The following is a 21,212-nucleotide window of genomic DNA, read 5'->3' on the forward strand; positions in this document are numbered from 1 at the left end:
CAGGCCACGGACAGGCGGCTCCACCACTCCTTGGACACCGTCGGACCTCACGCGAGCGGCACTCTTCAGCAGCATACGACGTTAGCCAGGAGTGTTTCACGACACTTTTACGGGCGATGACGCGTGATGTTTGGGTTTCGACGCATCCATTGGCCCAATTCCCAGTCATTTCGGCTGACTTTATCGCTGAGTGGTATTGCGCTGCCTTACCCCCGCTGAGCCCGCCCGGGGTGCGAGTAATCGCTCGGGAGAAGCGGCATCCTTGGAGGCTCTACTTGCATCATGTGCATACCGTCAGCCCCCCCCCCCCCCAAAGAGATCCAATCACGTATTTAACCCTTAAAGCTCGCCTGGGTATGCAGCCAACCGAGCTGACTCTGGAGGACAAGAATGCGCTTCACACGCTAGGACTGTTCATTTTTGTTTGCGAGGAGATTTCGGTAAAAGCCGAGATGCATCGCCACACCAACAGCGTCGTAGTGCTGCGAGCTCTCTCCCTCTCTCCCTCTCTCCTCTCTCTCTCTCTCTCTCTCTCTCTCTCTCTCTCTCTCTCTCTCTCTCTCTCTCTCCTCTCTCTCTCTCTCTCTCTCTCTCTCTCTCTCTCTCTCTCTCTCCCTCTCTCGTCCCTCTCTCTACTACTCTCTCTCTCTCTGTCTCTCTCTCTCTCTCTTTTCTCTGTCTCTCTCCCAGGTGGCCCCAGGTCATAGACAAACGCATGACACACCACACTGGTCTTTGTTTTGAAAAGGACTGGCAGCACGCACCTCGTATTGGAATAACTGTGACGGGCGATCCCTTGCTGCCTAGCAGTGCAGCTGCTAGAAAGGTGGTAAGCCAAACGTGAGGAGAAACCCGTTGTTGGCAAATTTTGTGCTGTCTTCCCATTCGGCTCCTCCTGCCAATTTTTGAAACCATGAGCTCTCTTTGCACCTGGAAATTTGAGAACACATTCCTGTCGCCATCTCCCATCCGTAACTGGCGCGACCACCCACACGAGCATGCCGCAGCTGTCTGGCTTCTGCTGGAGAGTTCCACTCGGCAGAGTCTAACGGTTCCCGGCAAGATCGCCGGCTGTCCCAAGGCCGCAGTCTCATAAGGGGGGGAAAGCACAAGACAGCCCCAGGAGCCCTTAGGGAGTCGGCCGCGCGCCGCCGCGGCAGAACGAGCGCGATTGGCTGCCTGTTAACCGGGATTCGACCGGTCACTAATCACGTTCAGGGGCAGCGGGTGGCGGACCGGCCGCGCTGGCGAAAGTGAGGCGGTCAGGCGCGCCGGAGCCGGGAGACGGCCTGAAGGGGCGGCCTGAAGACGCCCCCTTCCTCTCCCATCCCCGCCGTGACTCAGTCCATGACAACACTGCAACGGGACCCAAAGACCCTGCCGTTCCGGCGACCGGATTGAGCCGAGGACTAGACCGCCGCCCAGCGTCTGTCGGCGCCGACTGCGGATTAAGCTTTAGCGGTACTGTGCCAGCTGGAGATGTCTCTCACCGCCGCTTGCTGTGACGGCTAATAAGATTGCAACACTGCAAAATGTCATAGAGATTGGTTGCCAAGAGAACAGCGCGCATGACCGTGGACCGCACAGCTGGGGGCGCTCACTCCGCTGCGGGAGCTCTTCCGGTCGCACTGCCAGCGGTCACTCCTCCTAGTCCCGCTGCCGGGACACTCCTGCCACCGACAGCGGCCCTCACACGTCCGCCCGACGGCGCACTCATAATCACGCGCCGGTGACGGCAGGTGTGCCGACTCAGGGTCTGTGTGAGGGGCACTCCCAGAGTTCCGCGGGACCCTCACAGCGCCGGCGATGGAGGCCGTGCCGACTCGGGGCCTGTGTGAGGGGCACTCCCAGAGTTCTACGGGACACCCACAACGCCGGCGGCGGGAGGTGAGCTGATTCAGGGGCTGTGTGAGAGGCACTCCCAGAGTTCCACGGAACACTCACAACGCCGGCGGCGGGAGGTGAGCCGACTCAGGGCCTGTGTGAGGGGCACTCCCAGAGTTCCGCGGGACACTCAAAGTCCGCCCGCCCTGGTGACGTCACGCCCCGCAGTCCGCCCGCGTGGTGACGTCACGCCCACAGTCTTCCCGCCTAGTGACGTCACGCCTGCACCGCCGCCCAGTCACGCCCCACCGCTCACTCACGCGTTGAGCCGGGGCACGTTGAAGCCCTTCTCGATGGTGGAGACGCCGGCTGGCACGGCCACCGTCAGCAGCAGGGCCGGCCGGTTCGTCTTCTGCGACTCGTCCTCGAACGCCGCGCGCAGCTCCTGCCGGTGACGTCACGGAGGCGTGAGTGACGTCAGTGCGCGGATGGTGAAGCCGTGGTGGCGCTGGTTGTTTTCCAGGAAATCGGGGCGTAGTTTCGCAAAATGAATTGGGGGCTGAGCAACGTGGTGTAGTTTTAGTTGCAGATGGTGTAGTTTGTAGTTGATCGTAGTCCGACGCGTCAGTGACGCCGGTGACGTTGCAGTGACGCTGTCGGTGACGTCGGCCGCATGCCCGTGTCAGGGCGTGGAAAATGCGGCCGGAAAGCCAAGATAACCGCTCCAGCCACGGCTGATCGTGCAGCCCATGCCAACTGTGAACCACAGGCTCGCAGCAGCTGACTGCGGCTGCCGCTGCGGCCGGCCGGTGCCCGGTTCTTTTCCCAGGACCTTTCGAGGTCCGACACCAGAGCATTGGGGTTCACGAATGGAGGTGAAAACAGTGCCCAGCTATCAGAGGGTGTCCCCGGTCTAAAAGCGGTGCCAAAAGCTTTGAAAACGCTGTCGGAATAACTGTGCTGTGGTTCTGTGGTGGCTGTAGTTCTAAAACTGTGTGAGCAGCGTTTCACTTTGAGAGTGAGTCCCTGTACAATTATATAAACTGTTGGCATCGTGAAACCGAGCCCCGAGTCATCAACAGTTACCTTGATTACTCGGAATTTAGATCTGTGACATAAATCTTACCCCGGGTTGAATTAACTAGCTTCGCGGTTACCTACCCCGCCTTCGCTCATGTGATTATTGTACTCGACACACTTGTGCCCGGTGGCCTTCGTGACCCCAGGGCCGCGTTCCACATCGGCAAGGCACCTACTTGAGTTGCTACCTATGACGTCACAAGCGCTCACGTCACACACAAGCGACTATTCTCCAGGCCTTAGCAACCTGGTGTGACGCTCTTACCTCTGGCGTTATAGGTTGCAACTTGTGGACGCCGTTTGGCAGTGGAGGACGCGGCCCATACGACCGCTGGTCACGTGACCCACCTCGCAGAGCGTGGCGTAATTCTCCTTGTCGGCGAAGTCGCTGCCGGCGCGCGAGCCCGGGTACTCCCAGTCCAAGTCCAGGCCGTCGAAGTTGTACTGACGCAAGTACCGCAGGACGCTGTAGATGAACCTGCGCCAAACAGAGCGTTGTGTTATGACAAGCGAGCCAACTGGCTGTGGTCGTGACGGCGTCCGCTGAGTTATACATACCGCCATACGTGCCGCTGAGGAACGTGCGGTGGATCTCACAGCAGGTGGCCCGCACTATATCACGTCGGACGAAAACGGCCCCGCCAACCAAGCGAAATCGTCCCTATCGCTCACATCATCGCCTTTCGTCACCTCAAGCTGCACGCATACGCGGCTGCTTTCAACCAGAGCAGTACAAAACAATCACGCGCGGCGCCCGCAATCAGGGGCTCTGTCGCAACGCTCCTCACGCACGACCAACGTGACCCGAGCGTCCATTGAGGCAAACCGATGCCCCTGATTTCGTCAATGCCTCATCCCTGCCGCCGCGGCAAAGCCAGTCAGTCGCGACCTTTGAGAACGCTCTGGCCCGCCGCCGCCCCCTGACCCCGTTTTCGCCCCGGAGCCAGTCGCTGTCAAGGTCGCCGCGTGACCTTGGACGGCGGGGCGGGGCGGCAGGCGTGGTCGCCGCGTGTTTCAGCGGAGTGCGGCGCGACGGGAGGTGTTGCCCTGCATGGGCTGCTTTCCCAGGCACCCAGGGTCAGACGGTCCGGTCAGCTCGTTCCAGCTGATGAGGGGGCTGGGGGAGGGGGAGGGTGCGGTTTGGCTCATTGCCACTGATGGCAGCAGGAGGGTGAGGCATAGTCTGCCCGGCCGTGTGGGAATGAACCGGCTCCGATCCATGGAGACGTGGTGCTTGCGACAGACGCGTCACGTGATAAACGGGCGGGCCAAGACAAACCAGTAACCCATTTGTCTGCGGTAATTGGCCGTAAAAATGGAAACAACACATCACGGTGCGGGTGCTTCAAAACGCGTTACGGGCGGCGCACCCACTTCTGCTATGCGCAAATAATGGTGGCTGCCGACTGGGTGCAATGAACCGGAACAGGTGAACCGGATCAGCTGCACCTAAATGGCTTCAGCTATGGCCAATCATGCAATTTCTCCGTGGAACTCACCCAGCGTAAACGGTATGATGATAAGTCATTTTACCATGTCATTCACTTAATCGGTGTTAGGATGAAAATCAGTTCCGCTTTTCCCAAATCAGGGATACACGACCACCATATTTTCTGGATATGTGGACGGGACAGGACGCGAGGGTCTAATTTCACTGTAAAACAAAACTATGGACCCACGTACTATGCAAACGCAAACACAAACACGGGTGACTTACAAATAGAAAACGGAAATAGAACTGACAATGCTCGGAGACGTAAGCTTATGCGTTGTATTCCCTATCCAAAAGCGTGTTCATCCGTGGCTTCGTTTTACGAAACTCGGCCCCGACAGCGCACTCAATGGACATATGTTCGTACGGTCTGCTGGTGGCTGCGTCTAACCACTGGTAAACACCCCTGGGTGTCATCGGTGGCTTTCATAACTCGGCGGCGCCACCTGCTCGGCCAGGGACGGCCGTTGCGTAGTATGAACATCTAGTGCGTGACGGTCCTCACAGCAGCGGCAGCTCCCACCCAACGCGGCGTCATTTGTTCCCGGGACAGCTGTTTACCGAGGTCGTTACAAGAGCTGTTCGATGAGGCGAGGATAACCTTGACAGGGTTCCCGTGGTCGCCGAGGAGTCTCGGAGAGCCTGTTAGGAATTCGTGGTCGCAAATACTCTCGGCGAATGCCACGCAGCGCAAGGAGTGTCTGCAGAGGCCGCGTGACTTCACGTCGCGCTGTGCTATGCAAAGGAATAGAATGCGCCCGAAAGGTTCTGGCGAGACCTCTTGCCGGCAGTCGGACCTGTTGGAACTCCACTGCACCTTTCGACATTGCCGACGCGGCACCTTTCGCACCTCGCACGGGTGTTCGAACAATGCCCGTCATGGGTCTCGCGGGGAAAGAGCCCGTTTCGCATTACACCGCTGACGGTCAGTTCCGTGATCTTGTCAAAGATAATCGTGAAACTGGCCTTGTTTTGAATGCGTTTACCGCACCGACGAGCGTGACGTTGCATGGACTGAATCCATCGGTATCTGCCAACGGCGATGATTGAGCAGATAAAATCCCACGATCACTCATCCGAGGATGGCGAGACCTGCCAGTTGGCCGTCTGGCGGTGTCTGGCCGCCGCAGAAGCTGAGCGGCTCCTCTGCTGACCCATCGAACGGCCCGCCGTCCCCATAACCCGCTGCCCATAACCATAGCCCATAACTGCCGTCACTCCATAACCCGCTGCAGAGCCGGTCATGACCCCGGGGCAGCGAGTGTCTCCGGCGCGGATTAATCCCCCCTCGTCATCGCCCCCTCCACCCAACCCAGCGCAGCTCGCGTGATAAAAGCCACGCCGTGTCAGCGCCTCACGCGCCGACACCTGCCGTCAGCCCCGCCCCGCAGGGAGGGAGGGGGCGCCCACCCCTGCGCTGCCCGAGCAGCCAGTGCGTGATGCTCGGTCCAAACACGGGCGCCCGTCGTGCGTTGACGAAACGGCCCGCGGCCCATTAGCCCGGCGCGCCGGGTCGCCCCGGGTCAAGGCACGTGTCGGGCCGACCGCCGGGGCCTGACGGACCAGCACGCTCAGCGGAGCGAGGAAGACGCATCGCGCGCAGGGGGTCTTTTCTGCGGTGCTAACACCTCTGGCGATCTAACCTCCTTGTCAGGCTGCGCGGGCGAGCGCACCTGGGATCGTTAGCAGGTTAATTTTAAGCAGCTCTGCGTTTACTCAGTGCCATTATGCAATTTCAGACTTTCTTATGGCCTAGAATTGCAAATTTATGGTTTTCTATAAGTCTCTTGGAGACGCAAGCCACAGCCAGCACTAATGGTTCCGTGTAAGATGTATGGTTTGCGTTAGAAGTTCGTCGAAGACCGCCGCGACAGTCGCTGCACTTTGGCCTTCTCTGGTTCAAAGAGCTCCGGCGTGGGCGGCTACAATGCCAGGCACCTAATGGGATTGCTGAGGCTTCCGATTGTTCTGGGCCCACTTCCCACGGCATTATTGATCCGTGAGTGGCTCCACACAGCCAGGCCACGCCCTAACTCAGGAATGTGGCTTCGAAACAAGGCGCGAGGTTCTACACTGAGCACACTTCACATCCTTCGCTGAGGTGAAGACTAGCTTTCACTAGGAGACCTTGCGAGAGCGTGTCGCCGCTCTTTCATCGGCCCTGGTCGAGGCAATATCATACATGCCGCTCTACAAAGCAAGACTTGGACTTCCCCTGCTGTCAGGCTTCGTCGTGGTTCACAAAGAGCGTTTGAAAACCAAGAACATCTGATTCAAGCAATGCATTGCTGCAATTAAGCGCAAGCTATGTATGGGTTAGAGCTAGGAAGCGATGGGCCACCTATTCTGTTGAAATAAGGGGAAGTAACGCAACAGTCGCCTTACATCAGTTGAGAAACCTTCCCGATTTCATATCTGCAAGCCTTACTGAAAAGCGTACTTTCCTCTTATTCAGGATCGGTCATAATAAGAAACGGTGGTCTCCAAACTGCCGGTGCACTTTCAAGCATATTTGGTCGTCATTTGCGCTTAATGCAATACATTTTCTTGTGTTACTGGTATCACACACAAGTAAATGAGCTGAGCTCGACTGTTGAACAGTTGAGCTCAGCGAACTGGTAGCGAAACAACTGGTAGCAAAACTGTTGACGGTGGATATGCCGCACGCGACAGCTGGTGTGAAGGATTCTGTGCCTGTGACATTGGCTGTTTCATCAATCGATCCTGGTAATTTTACAATTATCTACGCCGATCTTAGTGCTACCAGAAAAAAGTTATTCGGGGTCTCCCGAAGCCCATTACTCTCCCAGAAGTGACAGTTATTTGGAGACCACACGCAGTTTCTTTCCAACTGGCACCGCTTATTGATATCGTAATAGGTGGCCAATAACCGACATTTAGGCCCGCCAACTACTGGCGTCTAACTGCTCTGCCGAAGCAGCAATTACCGCAGACAGCGGCAGCACCGCCGCCATTATAACGAGCCGACCATCGCGACCACCCTCTGACTGCGCTCAAGCGCTGCCTATCGAAAGTGAAGGCGACACTTTGCGGGCCGACCCGCTCGCTCTGTAACCCGCGGCGGCGCCCGGCAGTCGGCACGTTCATGGTCCGGGGGCACGCTTCTTCCACGCACCGCTGGCCTTCCAGAACTGGGCGACGCCCCGCTGGACACTGGACACGCCCCGCGGCCACTTCCTTATGGCCGACCGGAGGCTCGCGCCGCCCCCGGCTGGGGGAGTGGGGGGGGGGGGGAGACAGGCCGAGCTGGTCGGCCTGGACAGGTGGCTGCCAGAGTGGTGAGATGGCTCTCTCGATTTCATTGGCGGGCGCAGCGGAAAGGAAAAGCGGGACAATTTAAAGGCTTCTCAAAGTATGGTGTTCATCCGGCTTCCAATGCGTATTGATAAAAATGTCACTTTCGGGACAAGAAGCCAGCAAGATCAGACCGCTTTCGTTGCGTTTGTGGCGGCGAAATCAAAGTGAAACCACAGCATTGTTGAGCACAGCTAAACGACGATAAAGTCCTAATTGGACGGTAGCAGTGCATATCATAAATCCTGATCAGACCAAAGTAAACCTGACGATGCAACACACACGGGCTGTGATCGGTCAATGAATCGACGATATGCATGTGTATCATTCCAACGGAAGTGTGCCAATCGCGGGGCCTTTGGTGAGAACAGTTCTTCGTCAACACGAACGTCATGTCACGAATACCTTTGCATTAATTCGCACGTTGGTTTCACAGCTTTAACCAAGCCGATGCTGATGATTAAAACAGAGATTTCCGGCATGGATATTCCACCATCAAAAACGTCCACATGAGCTGATGAGCACTCACCTCGCACGATTCTCGGGGTCGGCCACCAGCTCAGAGAACCGGCCGGATCCCTCGGACCAGCCACCCAGCGCCAGCAGGGTTCTCAGGCCCTTGTTGTACTGCTTCAGTCCGTTGAAGCGCGCGTAGCCGCCTGCGGGCACGGCGGGGTCACAGGGGTCAGATCAGGCGGACACGGCGGCGGACACGGCGGTGAGCGACGCGGGTATACAGAAGTGCAATCCCGTGACCGGTGCTGGTAGTAATGTATTCCAGATTACCGAAGCCCAGCCGTTTATCTTGATTCTCAGCACACTCAAGGTGATCAGATGCAACCATTGGGTTCATTGAGCGCAATAACAGGCGCATCAATCTTGGAGGTTGTCCCTACGAAACATCCCAAACCGGTCAAAAGTTCATCGCTTCCCTGCACTGAGTGCACCGCCTCTTGCCCAGCCCGCTACATCTATCAGCCTTAGCGTCTTGCATTAACCCTGATCGATTCATGTAAAACACACTCCACACCCGCTGCCCCAGATGGGCCGGAGGGACGAAGGGTAGCGAGTGATCCCCAGAGCGGCGGCGGCGGCGGCGGCGGCGGCGGCGGCGGCGGCGGCAGCCCGGCCCACCCATGCGTGAGGCCGCAGCACGACAGACGCCCCGCCGGCCATTGTCTGCGATGGCACGAGACGGCGAGAGGGTGCCTCCCAACGCCCGCCGCTGGGCGTCGGTCATTGGCAGATGCGCCCTTGTGCCGCTGTGTGCAAAGTCCGTGCGGAACCGCAGCCCGCTGGAGGAGGAGGGGGGAGGGGGGGGGGGGGGGGGGGGTACCGGGACGCTCACCGCCGGCAGAGTTGAGAGGGACGCGAATAGATTGTGACAGGCGCCTGCCCACGGACAGGGAGAAGCGGGGTGCCCGATTATGAGGAGTCAGGAGTCCGCAGGAGTCCAGGTTTGAGGGGTCCGCAGTTATGAGGAGTCAGGAGTCCGCAGGGGTCCAGGGTGTGAGGGGTCCCGCAGTTATGAGGAGTCAGGAGTCCGACAGAGTCAGGTTGTGAGGGGTCCGCAGGTTATGAGGAGTCTGGAGTCCGCAGGAGTCCAGGTTGTGAGGGGTCCGCATTTATGAGGAGTCAGGAGTCCGTCAGGAGTCCAGGTTGTGAGGGGTCCGCAGTTATGAGGGAGTCTGGAGTCCGCAGGAGTCCAGGTTGTGAGGGGGTCCGCAGGTTATGAGGTATCAGGGAGTCCGCAGTAGTCCGGGTTGTGAGGGGGTCCGCAGTTATGAGGAGTCTGGCGATAGTGGCTGCCATCTGGGGCACGTGGATCCGTTCGCTGATTGAGTGCTGCAGGGGCGTCAGATCGGGGTCATCGCGCATGAAACCACCGCACCGTGACCATGACGCGGCGCTGGAGAGAGAGGGTGTGAGAGCAGAGAGGGGCTCGAGAGTGGGAGAGAGAAGGAAGCGATAAAATTGAAGACACGCGAAGGACGCGGAAGAGGGGGTGAGAGGAGGAAGTCGGAGAAGAAGGTGGAGGGCGAGCAAGAACGTTACCGCCGTTTTTCAATAACGACCCGCCGTTCATCAGTAATTAGGCCCTACAATCATCCGTAGCACTTCCCACTTTTTGTCCTGACGCTGCCTCCAGTAGGCCATGTCGTGCACTCATTACAAAGGGTGTATTGACCGATCCAAACTGGTGTCCGGTTGACACGAGCGGCGAGGCTTCCATAAATGGGCCAAACGGATGCGCCGGCGCTGCAGCACTTGCCGTGGATCACGAGGACACCACACGGTCAGTGTGGGGAGAAGGGCGGCTATGGGCGGGACGGTCCCTCCTTGTTACCGAGGTCATGTCGTGAGCCATCAGCTTCAAATGAATGACGCATCTTCCGGCAGGGACTGCGGCAGCGTCACGCCCCCTCCCCCTCCCCCACGGGTTTTTCACGTCGGGCAATTAGACTTCAAGGATCACCTGTCATTCCACATTTTCCTCGACCCGTCGGCCATTCACCGCGCCACCTGGAGCCGGCGACCCACCTTTCTCAATGTCCTGGTACTTGTCGAACGGCTGCAGCTGAAAGTCGTCGTCGAATCCTCCAAAGGCGTACACCAGGTGCGTACACAGGTGGGGGTTAATGTTGTTCGGCAGGTACTTGGCCAGGCCCAGCCGGTACACCGACCAGTTGGTGTAGTAGCACACCACACGCTTCCGCGTCTTCTTCACGGCACCGTCTGGGGATGAGGCGGCGTTTTTAGGGAAGCGGAGGCCTCAGCACGTTCGTCTGATCGAGGCTCGATCGCGGCCAGTGTGGCGCACCTCACACACGAACTGTCGCCGCAGGTCGTGCAGTGAAAACACGGCGTCACAGTTCTCCAGATTCGGGGTGGTGGGCCAGTGGAAGCGCGTGCCCTGATAAAAGAGCTGAGCGGACGCGTCAGCGCCTGGGGCACCACGGTTTCCTAATCGACGCAGACCCCGCGTGTGTATTTTTGGTCATTGAAGCATCTGGCCTATATTCCAAACAGCCCATGGAAACGAAGCGTCAGTTTATTACAAAATGTCGTGAGTGGAGCTCCAACGGCATAATATCTCGGGGCCATTCTTTTCATGCGTGGCAGCCGGTTTAAGGTTATTAACATGAAATTGCTGAGGAATCGGACAACGCTCCAAAGCATAAGCGTGATGGAATATCTGAAAGGCAAAGGATCCCGTGTTTTATCGTAAAGGAACGCTCGCATCACTTTATTACCGTCCTTGTGATAAAGTTATTGATCTGAAATGAGCATAAAAATGAGTTAAAAGGCATTCACTTATCCTCATTAGACGAGCCTGAAGTAAGCAATAGGGCAAGGCTGTGGCTGCGCCGCTGGATGCAGTCATAAGATCCTTGTACCGACAGCTGGGGCCGTGAATCGGGCCCGGAGAAACCGGGCGGCGGTCAGCCAGGTGGAACGTGAGCCACTTCCCGAGCCAACAGGCAGGGAGACACGGTCACATCCCGGCCCGAAGGATAGGGAGACACGGTCACATCCCGGCCCGACAGACAGACGATCGCATCTCGGCCCGACAGACAGGGAGACACGGTCACATCTCGCGCCACAACAGAACGGAGGACACGGTCCACATCCCAGCCCGACAGACAGGGAGACACGGTCACATCCCGGACCGGACAGACAGGGAGACACGGTCACATCTCGGCCCAACAGACAGGGAGACACGGTCACATCCCGGCCCGACAGACAGGGAGACACGGTCACATCCCCGGCCCCGACAGACAGGAGACACGGTCACATCCCGGCCCGACAGACAGACGATCACATCTCGGCCCGACAGACAGGAGACACGGTCACATCCCGGCCCGAAAGACAGGGAGACAGGGTCACATCCCGGCCCGATAGACATGGAGACACGGTCATCTATCCCGCTACATCTAGTCTCTCCTCGTGTGGCTGTGGCAGAGCTTAGAGACGCACGTTTCTTCTCCTTCCCTGGTTGCGATTTTGAACCCTACTCGCACTGATAAGAGGACATTTTAGTGGTGAAGTGCATAACTACATCATGATCACATTATCTCTTTTTGCGGCCATTTTGTTGCCGGAAACACTAGCAAGCTTGCATGTACCGCCCTGCTTGCGGCGATTGTCAGCGTGGTGGCATCTGCCGCCCTTGACGTCCCGTTACACGCCTCCGTGCTATGCCAGAGCTCCCGCGTCTCCTGGCTGCAAGCACAGCACCCTGTTCACGCCGGACAACAGATGTTCGTGTCCATTCTCCACGTTTTCGCCGGCCATTGTCCGGATGTAATGGGTAGCGCGGCCCGCGAGAGGACACGTGCTGGAAGGACCCAGTGTTCGCTCGCTGCTGCTTTCCAAGATCAGTTGCCTGATAAGTGCTGCGGCGTTGTCGCATATTAGCGTTTCCGCTGTGTTAACAAGACAGTCAGCCGTACGAGACGTCAATGAAAGTAAAAGTATTTTGGCAGTTCAGCAGATGTTTGACTGTGATTAATTGGAGCCGTTTGTGCGATTCACTGTCAAAAGTTCCTTTTTACTAAAATTGGCGACATTCGTTGGAAGTCCGTATCAGACAAGGAAAGTGAAGAGTCAATCGAAACCACATTGATATCGCAGCGAACAGTGCGGACCGTGCGGGAGCACCTCGATAAGAGTCACGTGACGCGTCCTTGCCGACCGTCCATCAATCAGGGCGCCCCACGGTGGTGACGTCATGCGACTCGTGCCGCGCGGCCAGCCGAGCAGAACTCTGTCAGAGCAGGGTCAGGAGGTCGACACGCGAGGATGAGCAGCGGTGTTCTCGCTGCCGCCAGTGCTCAGAGCGTGCAGAGATCTGATCATGGCTGTTCGAGGAATCATATTCCGTTCCATTCGCGTCCCATTCCATTCGCGTCCCACTTCATCCATGTGAGCTTCTCCCGGACACTGGCGTGCTAGAATTTAGTGGTCAAGCAATTTACAGGTGTCGGGATCAAGCGTGCTTACAGGTAACGAATTTATCAGAATCCTGTACATACTAGAATTTTTGTACCTACCTGCATGGCGCGTGATTGCGAGCGACTTAATTAATTCACCATATGGACAATTTCATCCTGCTTTGTTTTCAGTGCAGGCAGTAATGTAGAGAACAGCAGTTTGACAAGCCCGAAGGTCTGGTGTGTGTGTGTGCGCATGGCAGTATGTTGGTGTGGACACGTTGTCACTGAGACATATTTTCCCCGCTACAGATAATGACATGTATGATTCGCGCGGTTTAGGCCAGAGATGGCTCGGCAATACCCGGTCGAAGCAGTAGGTTGTTCATAGCATGACTCAGTCATACAACGAAGGAGCTGTAAAAACGAAGGGTATCATACAATCACACAAAAAAATGTCTAGAAAGCATACTGCTCCAGCCATGCAGCTGAAGACTTCCGTGGCGCTCGACTAAAAATGTTACAAAATTATTTGCAGAATTTCACCAGGAGGACGAGAACCGGTCACTTTACCAGAGCGTGTAAATGTAAACTAAGGGGGTCATCATTGAGATAAGTTAAAACATACGCTGTGTTCCGGTGTACGAATCCGGACAGCAAAGTTGTCAACAATTTTGTATGCACGTGTGTGCTGTTTTAGCTCAGACCTGCCATACCTTTTAACTCTGACCTTGCCATCCAAGAACAAAGCCTAACTTCATCAAAATGAAGCCACATTTATGCGTCGGTAGAGCTCGCCGTGGCCGCAGACCATCGCGTACAAAGCCTCCACGGAGGATGGCAGACTGAGGCCGCTCACAATGGCGTTGGCGCGATGAGGAGTGGCCACCGACTCCACGACACGATTTCAAAACAATGGGTCATTATCAGGTCCGGCGAGGTCGAGTGAGCATTGCTTCAACTCCGAAAAAGGGGAAGAACTGCCCAGTCGGTCCAGCTCAGCCGCGACTTTCTCCAGAGGCTTGTGAGTTAGCAGCTAGATGCCCCAGCGCCGGTACGCTGTACCACTGGACGGCGGGTGATTTGCCTGGATGCTATGAGCCTAAAGAGCTTCGACCAGAAGTCACTTGAAAATGCCTGTGAACGAATGGCCGCTAATGGTGTGCCAAATTTGGTACGGTTACAACGGCACATGTCTGGATTAACCACCGCGCGCGAACAAGTCGGGAGCAAGGCCATCGAGGCGGTTGGTCAGGCCAGGGGTTAATCATGCAGCACAGACAATGGGTCTGGGGCAAGGTGAAGCCTTCTCCGTCTGAGGCACCGTCCGGGACAGCAGGCTGTTTCCGCACAGGTCATCCACGTTTAGCAATCATCTTGTCATTTCAAAGCCGACTGCAGAAACGATCAGCACCTTCGCTAGATGAACTGCCTTGTTGCCAGCTCGCAGTCAACGCTAAGTAGATTAAAATGAAACCGCGCGAACTGAGTTCTTTCCATGCATCTTTTACGTTGGCTCCCGCATACTTCATCACCGTGTGTTGCGTGACTAGGCTGGGAGAGGACGAGAGGGAAGGGTGGACACAGCAGCAGGGCTCATCTCCGCCCGGAGCCTGACGGAAGGGAGAGGGAGGGCATAGGAACAGGTCTCATCCCTGCCCGGAGCTTGACAGAAAGGAAAGGGTGGGCACAGGAGCAGGGCTCTTCTCTGCCCGGAGCCTGACGGACGGGAAAGGGATGGTAGAGTAGCAGGGCTCGTCTCTGCCCGGAGCCTGGCAGAGCTTGGGAAGTCCTGAAGTGCTGGGTAGGGGACGAGATAGCAAGAAGACCCACAGTGTGGCCTGCAGGTTTGCATGGTGATAGCGATGGTCGCCTTTCACATTCCGCACGGCGGGGAGAAAAAGGAGGGGGTGGGACGCGAGGGAAGATAAGGTGGACTTGGGATGGCCGTAATACGAGGACTTAACTTTAACACCGCTTTCGTATCTGTCCATGCTGCAGACTCACACCGCAAAAGTTGTACTCCAGACAGACTGCAACTCGGGTACTGGAAGGTTCCCGCAAATCCTTTTTTATTAACACTTCTACGGAAAACGGCGCGTGATTTTTGGTCATGCGTGAGGCGTACTCAGACTTCTTAGAATCCTCTGAGCTTAGGTCCACAGTCATGCATACATAACTTTGCTTTCGCTACTTCAAACGCCGAACGTCATATCCTATCTGCTTGCGAACTAAAAAAAAAACACAGAAACGGAGTGTGACAAAAACTGTGCAAAACGCCCTCAGTGACATTTTATCATAGAAGCCAGGCGCCAAGAAGGTGAGCTGAGTGGCATGCGCATTGTTTACGACCAAGGACGAGCCACATGTCACTCTAGAATGACAGTTCTCAGCTCTGCAGTGGTGACATGTCCATCCATCGACAACTGTGTGGTTCTCACTTCCTGGAGTCATAATTTGAAGAGACATACACAATACCAGGTTTGTCTAGAGATCTGGCCTGAGTATCTGATGGAGCTGACTTGTGACAGGGCGAAGGTAGATCGTCGTCCAGTACGAGAATGGTGGATCTTTTGTGTGCGGATCTTCTGTGTGTGTGTGTGTGCGTGGATGTGTGTGTGTGTGTGTGTGTGTGTGTGTGTGTGTGTGTGTGTGTGTGTGTGTGTGTGTGTGTGTGTGTGTGTGTGTGTGTGTATGTGTGTGTGTGTGTGTGTATGTGGATGTGTCTTACACAGTTGCAGCGTAAAACACTAGAAGTCTCTGTTACCGTAAAATGTTTGGAATTTGTTCCACAGTAAAAACCAATAAATTAAGCTACAGCAACCCCGTTATCAAGAATGTAAATGCACTATGAAAAGTCCCGTACGAACAAATGGTTGCATGCAACTGGAATTCTCCCGAATGCCAAAAGTTCGCGCAGTCCAATCATACACACGTTTCACAGAAAGGTATGCGTGATATTTTCCTGTGTCGCCTTGATCACAAGGTCCCAACGGTACCTCGGGAACTCTCGGAGGAACATTTTGAGCGTCGTTCCATGTATGCCTGTCATTCTCGTGTTCTCGCATGCGCGAAATCCGTTTGTTTTCAAACGCGTACCAGACGACGGCGTTTCGTGATCGTTCCGCCTATCCAAGCTCACCTGTTGTTGAGGCGTAGAGCAGACAGCAGGCAAGAAATGCCCATAACGGGCGAATCTGCAACAAAGCACCGTTACGTCAACACAGCGCAGCGTCTGAGCAAAGCCGACACTAACATCTCCGTTGCCATGGTGCTGATGGCCATCAACCAGCGGCACCTTCGACATTCGGAGAAACAGAGGTGTCCTCTTCGCACATACTATCCTGTACTGTGTCCCAGCCAGCCAATTCGTGCCATGTGAAGAGAGAAAGAGAGAGAGAGAGAGAGAGAGAGAGAGAGAGAGAGAGAGAGAGAGAGAGAGAGAGAGAGAGAGAGAGAGAGAGAGAGAGAGAGAGAGAGAGAGAGAGAGAGAGAGAAAGAGAGAGAGAGAGAGAGAGAGAGAAGAGAGAGAGACAGACAGAGACAGACAGAGACGACAGAGAAGAGACAGCGACAGAGACAGAGACAGAGACAGAGACAGAGACAGAGACAGAGACAGAGACAGGACAGAGACAGAGACAGAGACAGAGACAGAGACAGAGACAGAGACAGAGACAGAGACAGAGACAGAGACAGAGACAGAGACAGACAGAGACAGAGACAGAGACAGAGACAGAGACAGAGACAGAGACCGAGACAGAGACAGAGACAGAGACAGAGACAGAGACAGAGACAGAGACAGAGACAGAGACAGAGACAAGACAGAGACGAGACAGAGACAGAGACGAGACAGAGACAGAGACAGAGACAGAGACAGAGACAGAGACAGAGACAGAGACAGAGACAGAGACAGAGACCGAGACAGAGACAGAGACATAGACAGAGACAGAGAGACATACAGAGACAGAGACAGAGACAGAGACAGAGACAGAGACAGAGACAGAGACAGAGACAGAGACAGAGACAGAGACAGAGACAAGACAGAGACCGAGACAGAGACAGAGACAGAGACAGAGACAGAGACAGAGACAGAGACAGAGACAGAGACGACAGAGACAGAGACAGAGACAGAGACACAGAGACAGAGACCGAGACAGAGACAGAGACAGACAGAGACAGAGACAGACAAGACAGAGACAGAGACAGAGACACAAAGATGAACACAAACATTCAATGCGTTTTTCCAGCTTCTACTAAACAGCCATTTTTGCATTACTTATAACGGTGTCATCATAGCTACGGCCATGTCAGTACCCACCTCCGTGTGGAGAGTGTCCAAGCCAAAAATCAATTCGACCAACGTTTGCAGCATCAGCCCATTCATACGCTTCAAGCGCTCTCCAACGACAAGCATAACACAGTGTGATCTGTCAAGAGGCAACAAACCCCAGCACCACATCCATACAATGAAAAGCTAGGCTGGGTGGTAGGAGCGAGTCGAGACCTCGGATACCCAGCCGAGCAAGCCCCACTGCAGCAAAAGTGGCTCGGTGGCGTTACGCTACAAAAAGAAAGCGGACTGCGGCTTCAGCGTTATTCTCATGTTTCAGTCCATCACCACGCGAGCACCGGAAGATCAACGCCTATCATCCGCCGTCCCGCATGCAAGTAACACGTAGCAGTGCCCGGCAGGCGTGAGAGGCTGCAGCCGAGAGTCGGCCGGTACCACCAGCAACGACAGACTTCTCCCGTTACGGAGACTGCAGCCGAGAGTCGGCCGGTACAACCAGCAACGACAGACTTCTCCCGTTACGGAGACTGCAGCCGAGAGTCGGCCGGTACCACCAGCAGCGACAGACTTCTCCCGTTACGGAGAATGCAGCCGAGAGTCGGCCGGTACCACCAGCAACGACAGACTTCTCCCGTTACGGAGAATGCAGCCGAGAGTCGGCCGGTACCACCAGCAACGACAGACTTCTCCCGTTACGGAGAATGCAGCCGAGAGTCGGCCGGTACCACCAGCAACGACAGACTTCTCCCGTTACGGAGAATGCAGCCGAGAGTCGGCCGGTACCACCGGCGCCGACACCCGGAGGGTGACCTCCGCCTCCTCCCACGTGCAGACGCGGCCGCGTCCGCGCTGCGTGAGACAACAGTGACCCTGCGGAGAGGCCACTGGTTCCCACGCGCGGCACCGAGACCTTTTGTCAGCCTGCACCGACAATCCAACCCTCGGAGAGGCCACGGGCCCGTGAGCGAGCGCTGCACAGTATGCAGAGCTGTGTGCCCAGCGCCCCTGTGTGGGACGACAGTGACCTCAGAGGAGAACGGCGCTGCACGGGTGGCCGAAGGTCGCGGAGAGCTCGCTCGAGCCTGCCGCTTGTAAGGCAAGGGGCCCAGCGGCTTCGCCGCCGTTCGTGTGGAGGCAAGATTAATGTGATTAGGTACAACGTGCGGGCCGCGGGACTCGGCACTGGCCGCCTTCGCTGTATACAAAGCAGCGGCAAGTCCCACCGATTCGACGATGGAGTGAAAGGCTGGTGAAGAAAGGCGGCATTGGGACTTCTTCCAGGGATAGATTGCTGCGCTGGCGGGGGCCACTTTTACTCGTGGTGAATGGCCCTTGTAGCTGACTAACCTCAGACGTGATTTATAATCGCATTCCCGTAATAATGTGAGAGGCTGGGCATACGCCATCGATCAAAGAAATCAAAACACCCTACATGACCGACACATGTCAAACATCGGTCCAATTCAGGACAGTCGGTGGCTGTCCTGTCCGGTTACGTCACCACCACAGCTCGGTAAGGCACCCGGCGCGAAACACCAGCCGGCGCCCCCCCCCCCCCCCCGGATGACCTCGATCCCACCCCGCCGCCCGAGGCGATCTCAGCGGCGCTGCCGCTTCACCCTCCGCCGGGCGCGCAGCGCCTGCCCCCCCCCCCCCCCCCCCCACCGTCACCCGCCCCGCCTCACACACATGGAGACCGCAGGACGCAGGCCGGCACACGCCACGGGCGGTGCCGACGCCGTGGCGTAAGCGGCGGCTTTCGCACACCGGTGTCCGTGTCGGCAAAAACCGAGCAATCGGCGACGCCGTGGGAAGCCTCGCCGCCCTTGGGTGGCTCGCGCGCGCGCGCGCGCCCGCTGTCCCGGCAGGTTGCACAATACGACAGCGCGGACTTTCGGCCGGTACAGCGAGGGGGGGGGAGGGGAGGGGGTTATGCGGAGGAGACCAGGCGCTGGGATTGAAGGATTAGGACGGTTTGGACGAATGTTTTGCGCCTCGGATCATGGCTAAGACTTAAAAAGTTGTGTGGTGATGTCTCCATCGCATAGTCGCGAGCGCTCCATGACAGGATTGGGCAACGAGATGAACCAAAAAATGGAACAGGCTTCTGAAAGTTGCAGGAAAAAGTTGTAGGTAGCCAGAGTAAGTTCCACGCTAGGCCCGAGCCGAGATTTACCCGGCTATTCGCTATTTCTGCAGTCCATTTACATATGTGCCTGAGGGATGTCACGTGCAGATTTATATCCACCATCTTAGCTAAGCCAAATAACATCACGGTCTCATGTGATGCCGTTATCCAGACCGAGTCAAATAAAGCAATGCACATAACGTGAAGCGTCAGCTTCGAGCATACGTGACCCCGAACGCGTGAGTACTGCGAACTTCATCAGCACTCCAGCGCTACGGACAGCACTTCAGCGCTACGGACAGCGGCGTCGCCAATGAAGGAACACTTCGCACGCGCTGTGCAGGCGACACACAAATAATCCACACGCTAGCAAATGTGCAGCATGCTGTCGCGTGATTTGTACATGCAGGTCATAGTCCTGTCGGTTCCGGCCGCTCCTCCACCGGCTGCCCTCACCTCACCGATTCCCGACCAGCCTCTGTGCCTGCTCCGTGAGCTGTCCCCAGCCTTGCGGGCGCGGAGGCGCTGCTCGCAGGTACGGAGGCGCAGCTCGCAGGCCCAGAGGCGCAGCCCGCAAGCGCAGGAAGCGCTCCTAAGACACGCCATATCCGGGACAGGGTGACCCCGCGCCGCGGTGCCAACACTTTCACTGGCCCGGCCCGGCCGGCCGGCCGGGAGACTGGCACGCGCGCGCGGGCGCATCAAGAGGCTCGGCGGCTCGCCACTGGCCACCGTTCACTGGGGTCGCCGGTGGCGAAGGTCCCGCTGGTGTGCGTGGAATGCGGAGATTTTGGTGAAAGGCTAATGCACGCGATGGACTATCAGTAATGCTTGAAAGTGCGTCCGCTTGTGAGCGATGATGTCCTTACTTTGATATGACACATCTGCTTAGAAACAGCTTGAGTTACTGGTTTAATTGAAAAAGCGTGGCCGATCCACCCGTTGAAACAGTGGGAAATCGGCAGCAGTCTTGCATGTCACAGCACATTTTGCAGCTGTTTTAATCCTCGTAGGCTAAGGGTGGCATGACAACCACCGATCGCGTGCTACATTGACTGCATTTTAGTGATTTGGGCAGGTTAAGCGTAATCTTTGACGGCTGTGCCTATTTCGGGTCGCCCCCAGATTCTAACGTCCTGAGTAATTATTACGATTAATGGCACGCGCATTGAGACTACGACACCAATGGATTGTTGATTGATGACAACTGACTTCGCATCATTTCTGAAAATGTGTTTGCACCGTGACTCAATGCATTCATGTTAAAGAGAGAGATAAGAGCAGATCATTCACTCTCGTTGAGCGAGATATGAATCTGAGTCTGATCGACCCCACTAGTCCATACGGGTTCCACGTTCCCACGCCCTAGCGTGGCGTATCAGATAACGCTGCAACGGGAAAGATGGCGACATATGACGAGTCAGGAGCATCTCCCCCAGCGAGAGCCACCGCCACTGCCTTCGAGGTCATGAACGCATCCGGCTTTACCAGAAATGTTCCGGTTTTTTATGCCTACGTTGCGTGTAACCATCCATCGCATGCAGAGCCTTTTTCCCGCAACTTCCCCGCAGCAGAGCTCTCTGCCGCATCACCACCTGTGAGCGAGCTGACAAGGGCGCCTGCCAACGGATCCTCTGAGAGCAGCTCTCGCACGCGCCGCGCAAGATCCATCTGCGTATCCCCGGCGGCTACACCCGGGGCTCATTACAAGGCACCAGTCCGGTCCGCTTCGTTCTGGAGCCCCCCCCCCCCCACACACACACACCCCGGGGCAGCTCCCGGTCCCTGCGACCGCGGCTCGTCGGACCCCCGGGCGCCGCGGCTCCGTGGCCGTCAGTTTCGACGGCCGGCCTTGCGGTGACCAGACGGCGGCCGCGTGTTGCCGAGGCGCCAGAGCTTTGAATCGACGCCCGGCCGTGTGCCAACGCGCGCCCGGGTTATGGCCGGAGGCGGTTGACAAACGCCGCGTGGCTTCGCGGTTGTGACAGAAGTCGCCAGGACGTAGTAGCACCGTTATGGGAGTAACAGGTTGCGTGAGGAGGGGGGGGGGGGGGGGGGGGGCTAGAGACCGGTCGACGACGCCGGTGGTTTTTACCAGGTTTTTTACCATTGCCGCCGTCAGTATTACCGTCGACACTAGCTGGCTGT

At 56.6% G+C, this 21,212-nt stretch overlaps 1 protein-coding gene across 1 annotated transcript in view; it reads right to left on the minus strand.

The window, feature by feature from the left end:
* Positions 1-2,140: 2,140 nt before the first annotated feature.
* LOC119114259 (acidic mammalian chitinase) overlaps positions 2,141-21,212 on the minus strand; it is a 35,235-nt gene continuing 16,163 nt past the window's right edge. The window contains exons 2-6 of the mRNA XM_037238462.1: positions 15,788-15,842; positions 10,253-10,447; positions 8,241-8,370; positions 3,253-3,382; positions 2,141-2,269 (exon numbers count right to left, since the gene is read on the minus strand). Of these exons, the coding sequence (XP_037094357.1) occupies positions 2,141-2,269; positions 3,253-3,382; positions 8,241-8,370; positions 10,253-10,447; positions 15,788-15,842 (639 nt within the window). The remainder of the gene's footprint in view (positions 2,270-3,252; positions 3,383-8,240; positions 8,371-10,252; positions 10,448-15,787; positions 15,843-21,212) is intronic.

This window comes from Pollicipes pollicipes, unplaced genomic scaffold (assembly GCF_011947565.3).
Source record: "Pollicipes pollicipes isolate AB1234 unplaced genomic scaffold, Ppol_2.1 Scaffold_7262;HRSCAF=8765_pilon_pilon_pilon, whole genome shotgun sequence".
Taxonomy (NCBI): Eukaryota; Metazoa; Arthropoda; class Thecostraca; order Pollicipedomorpha; family Pollicipedidae; genus Pollicipes; species Pollicipes pollicipes.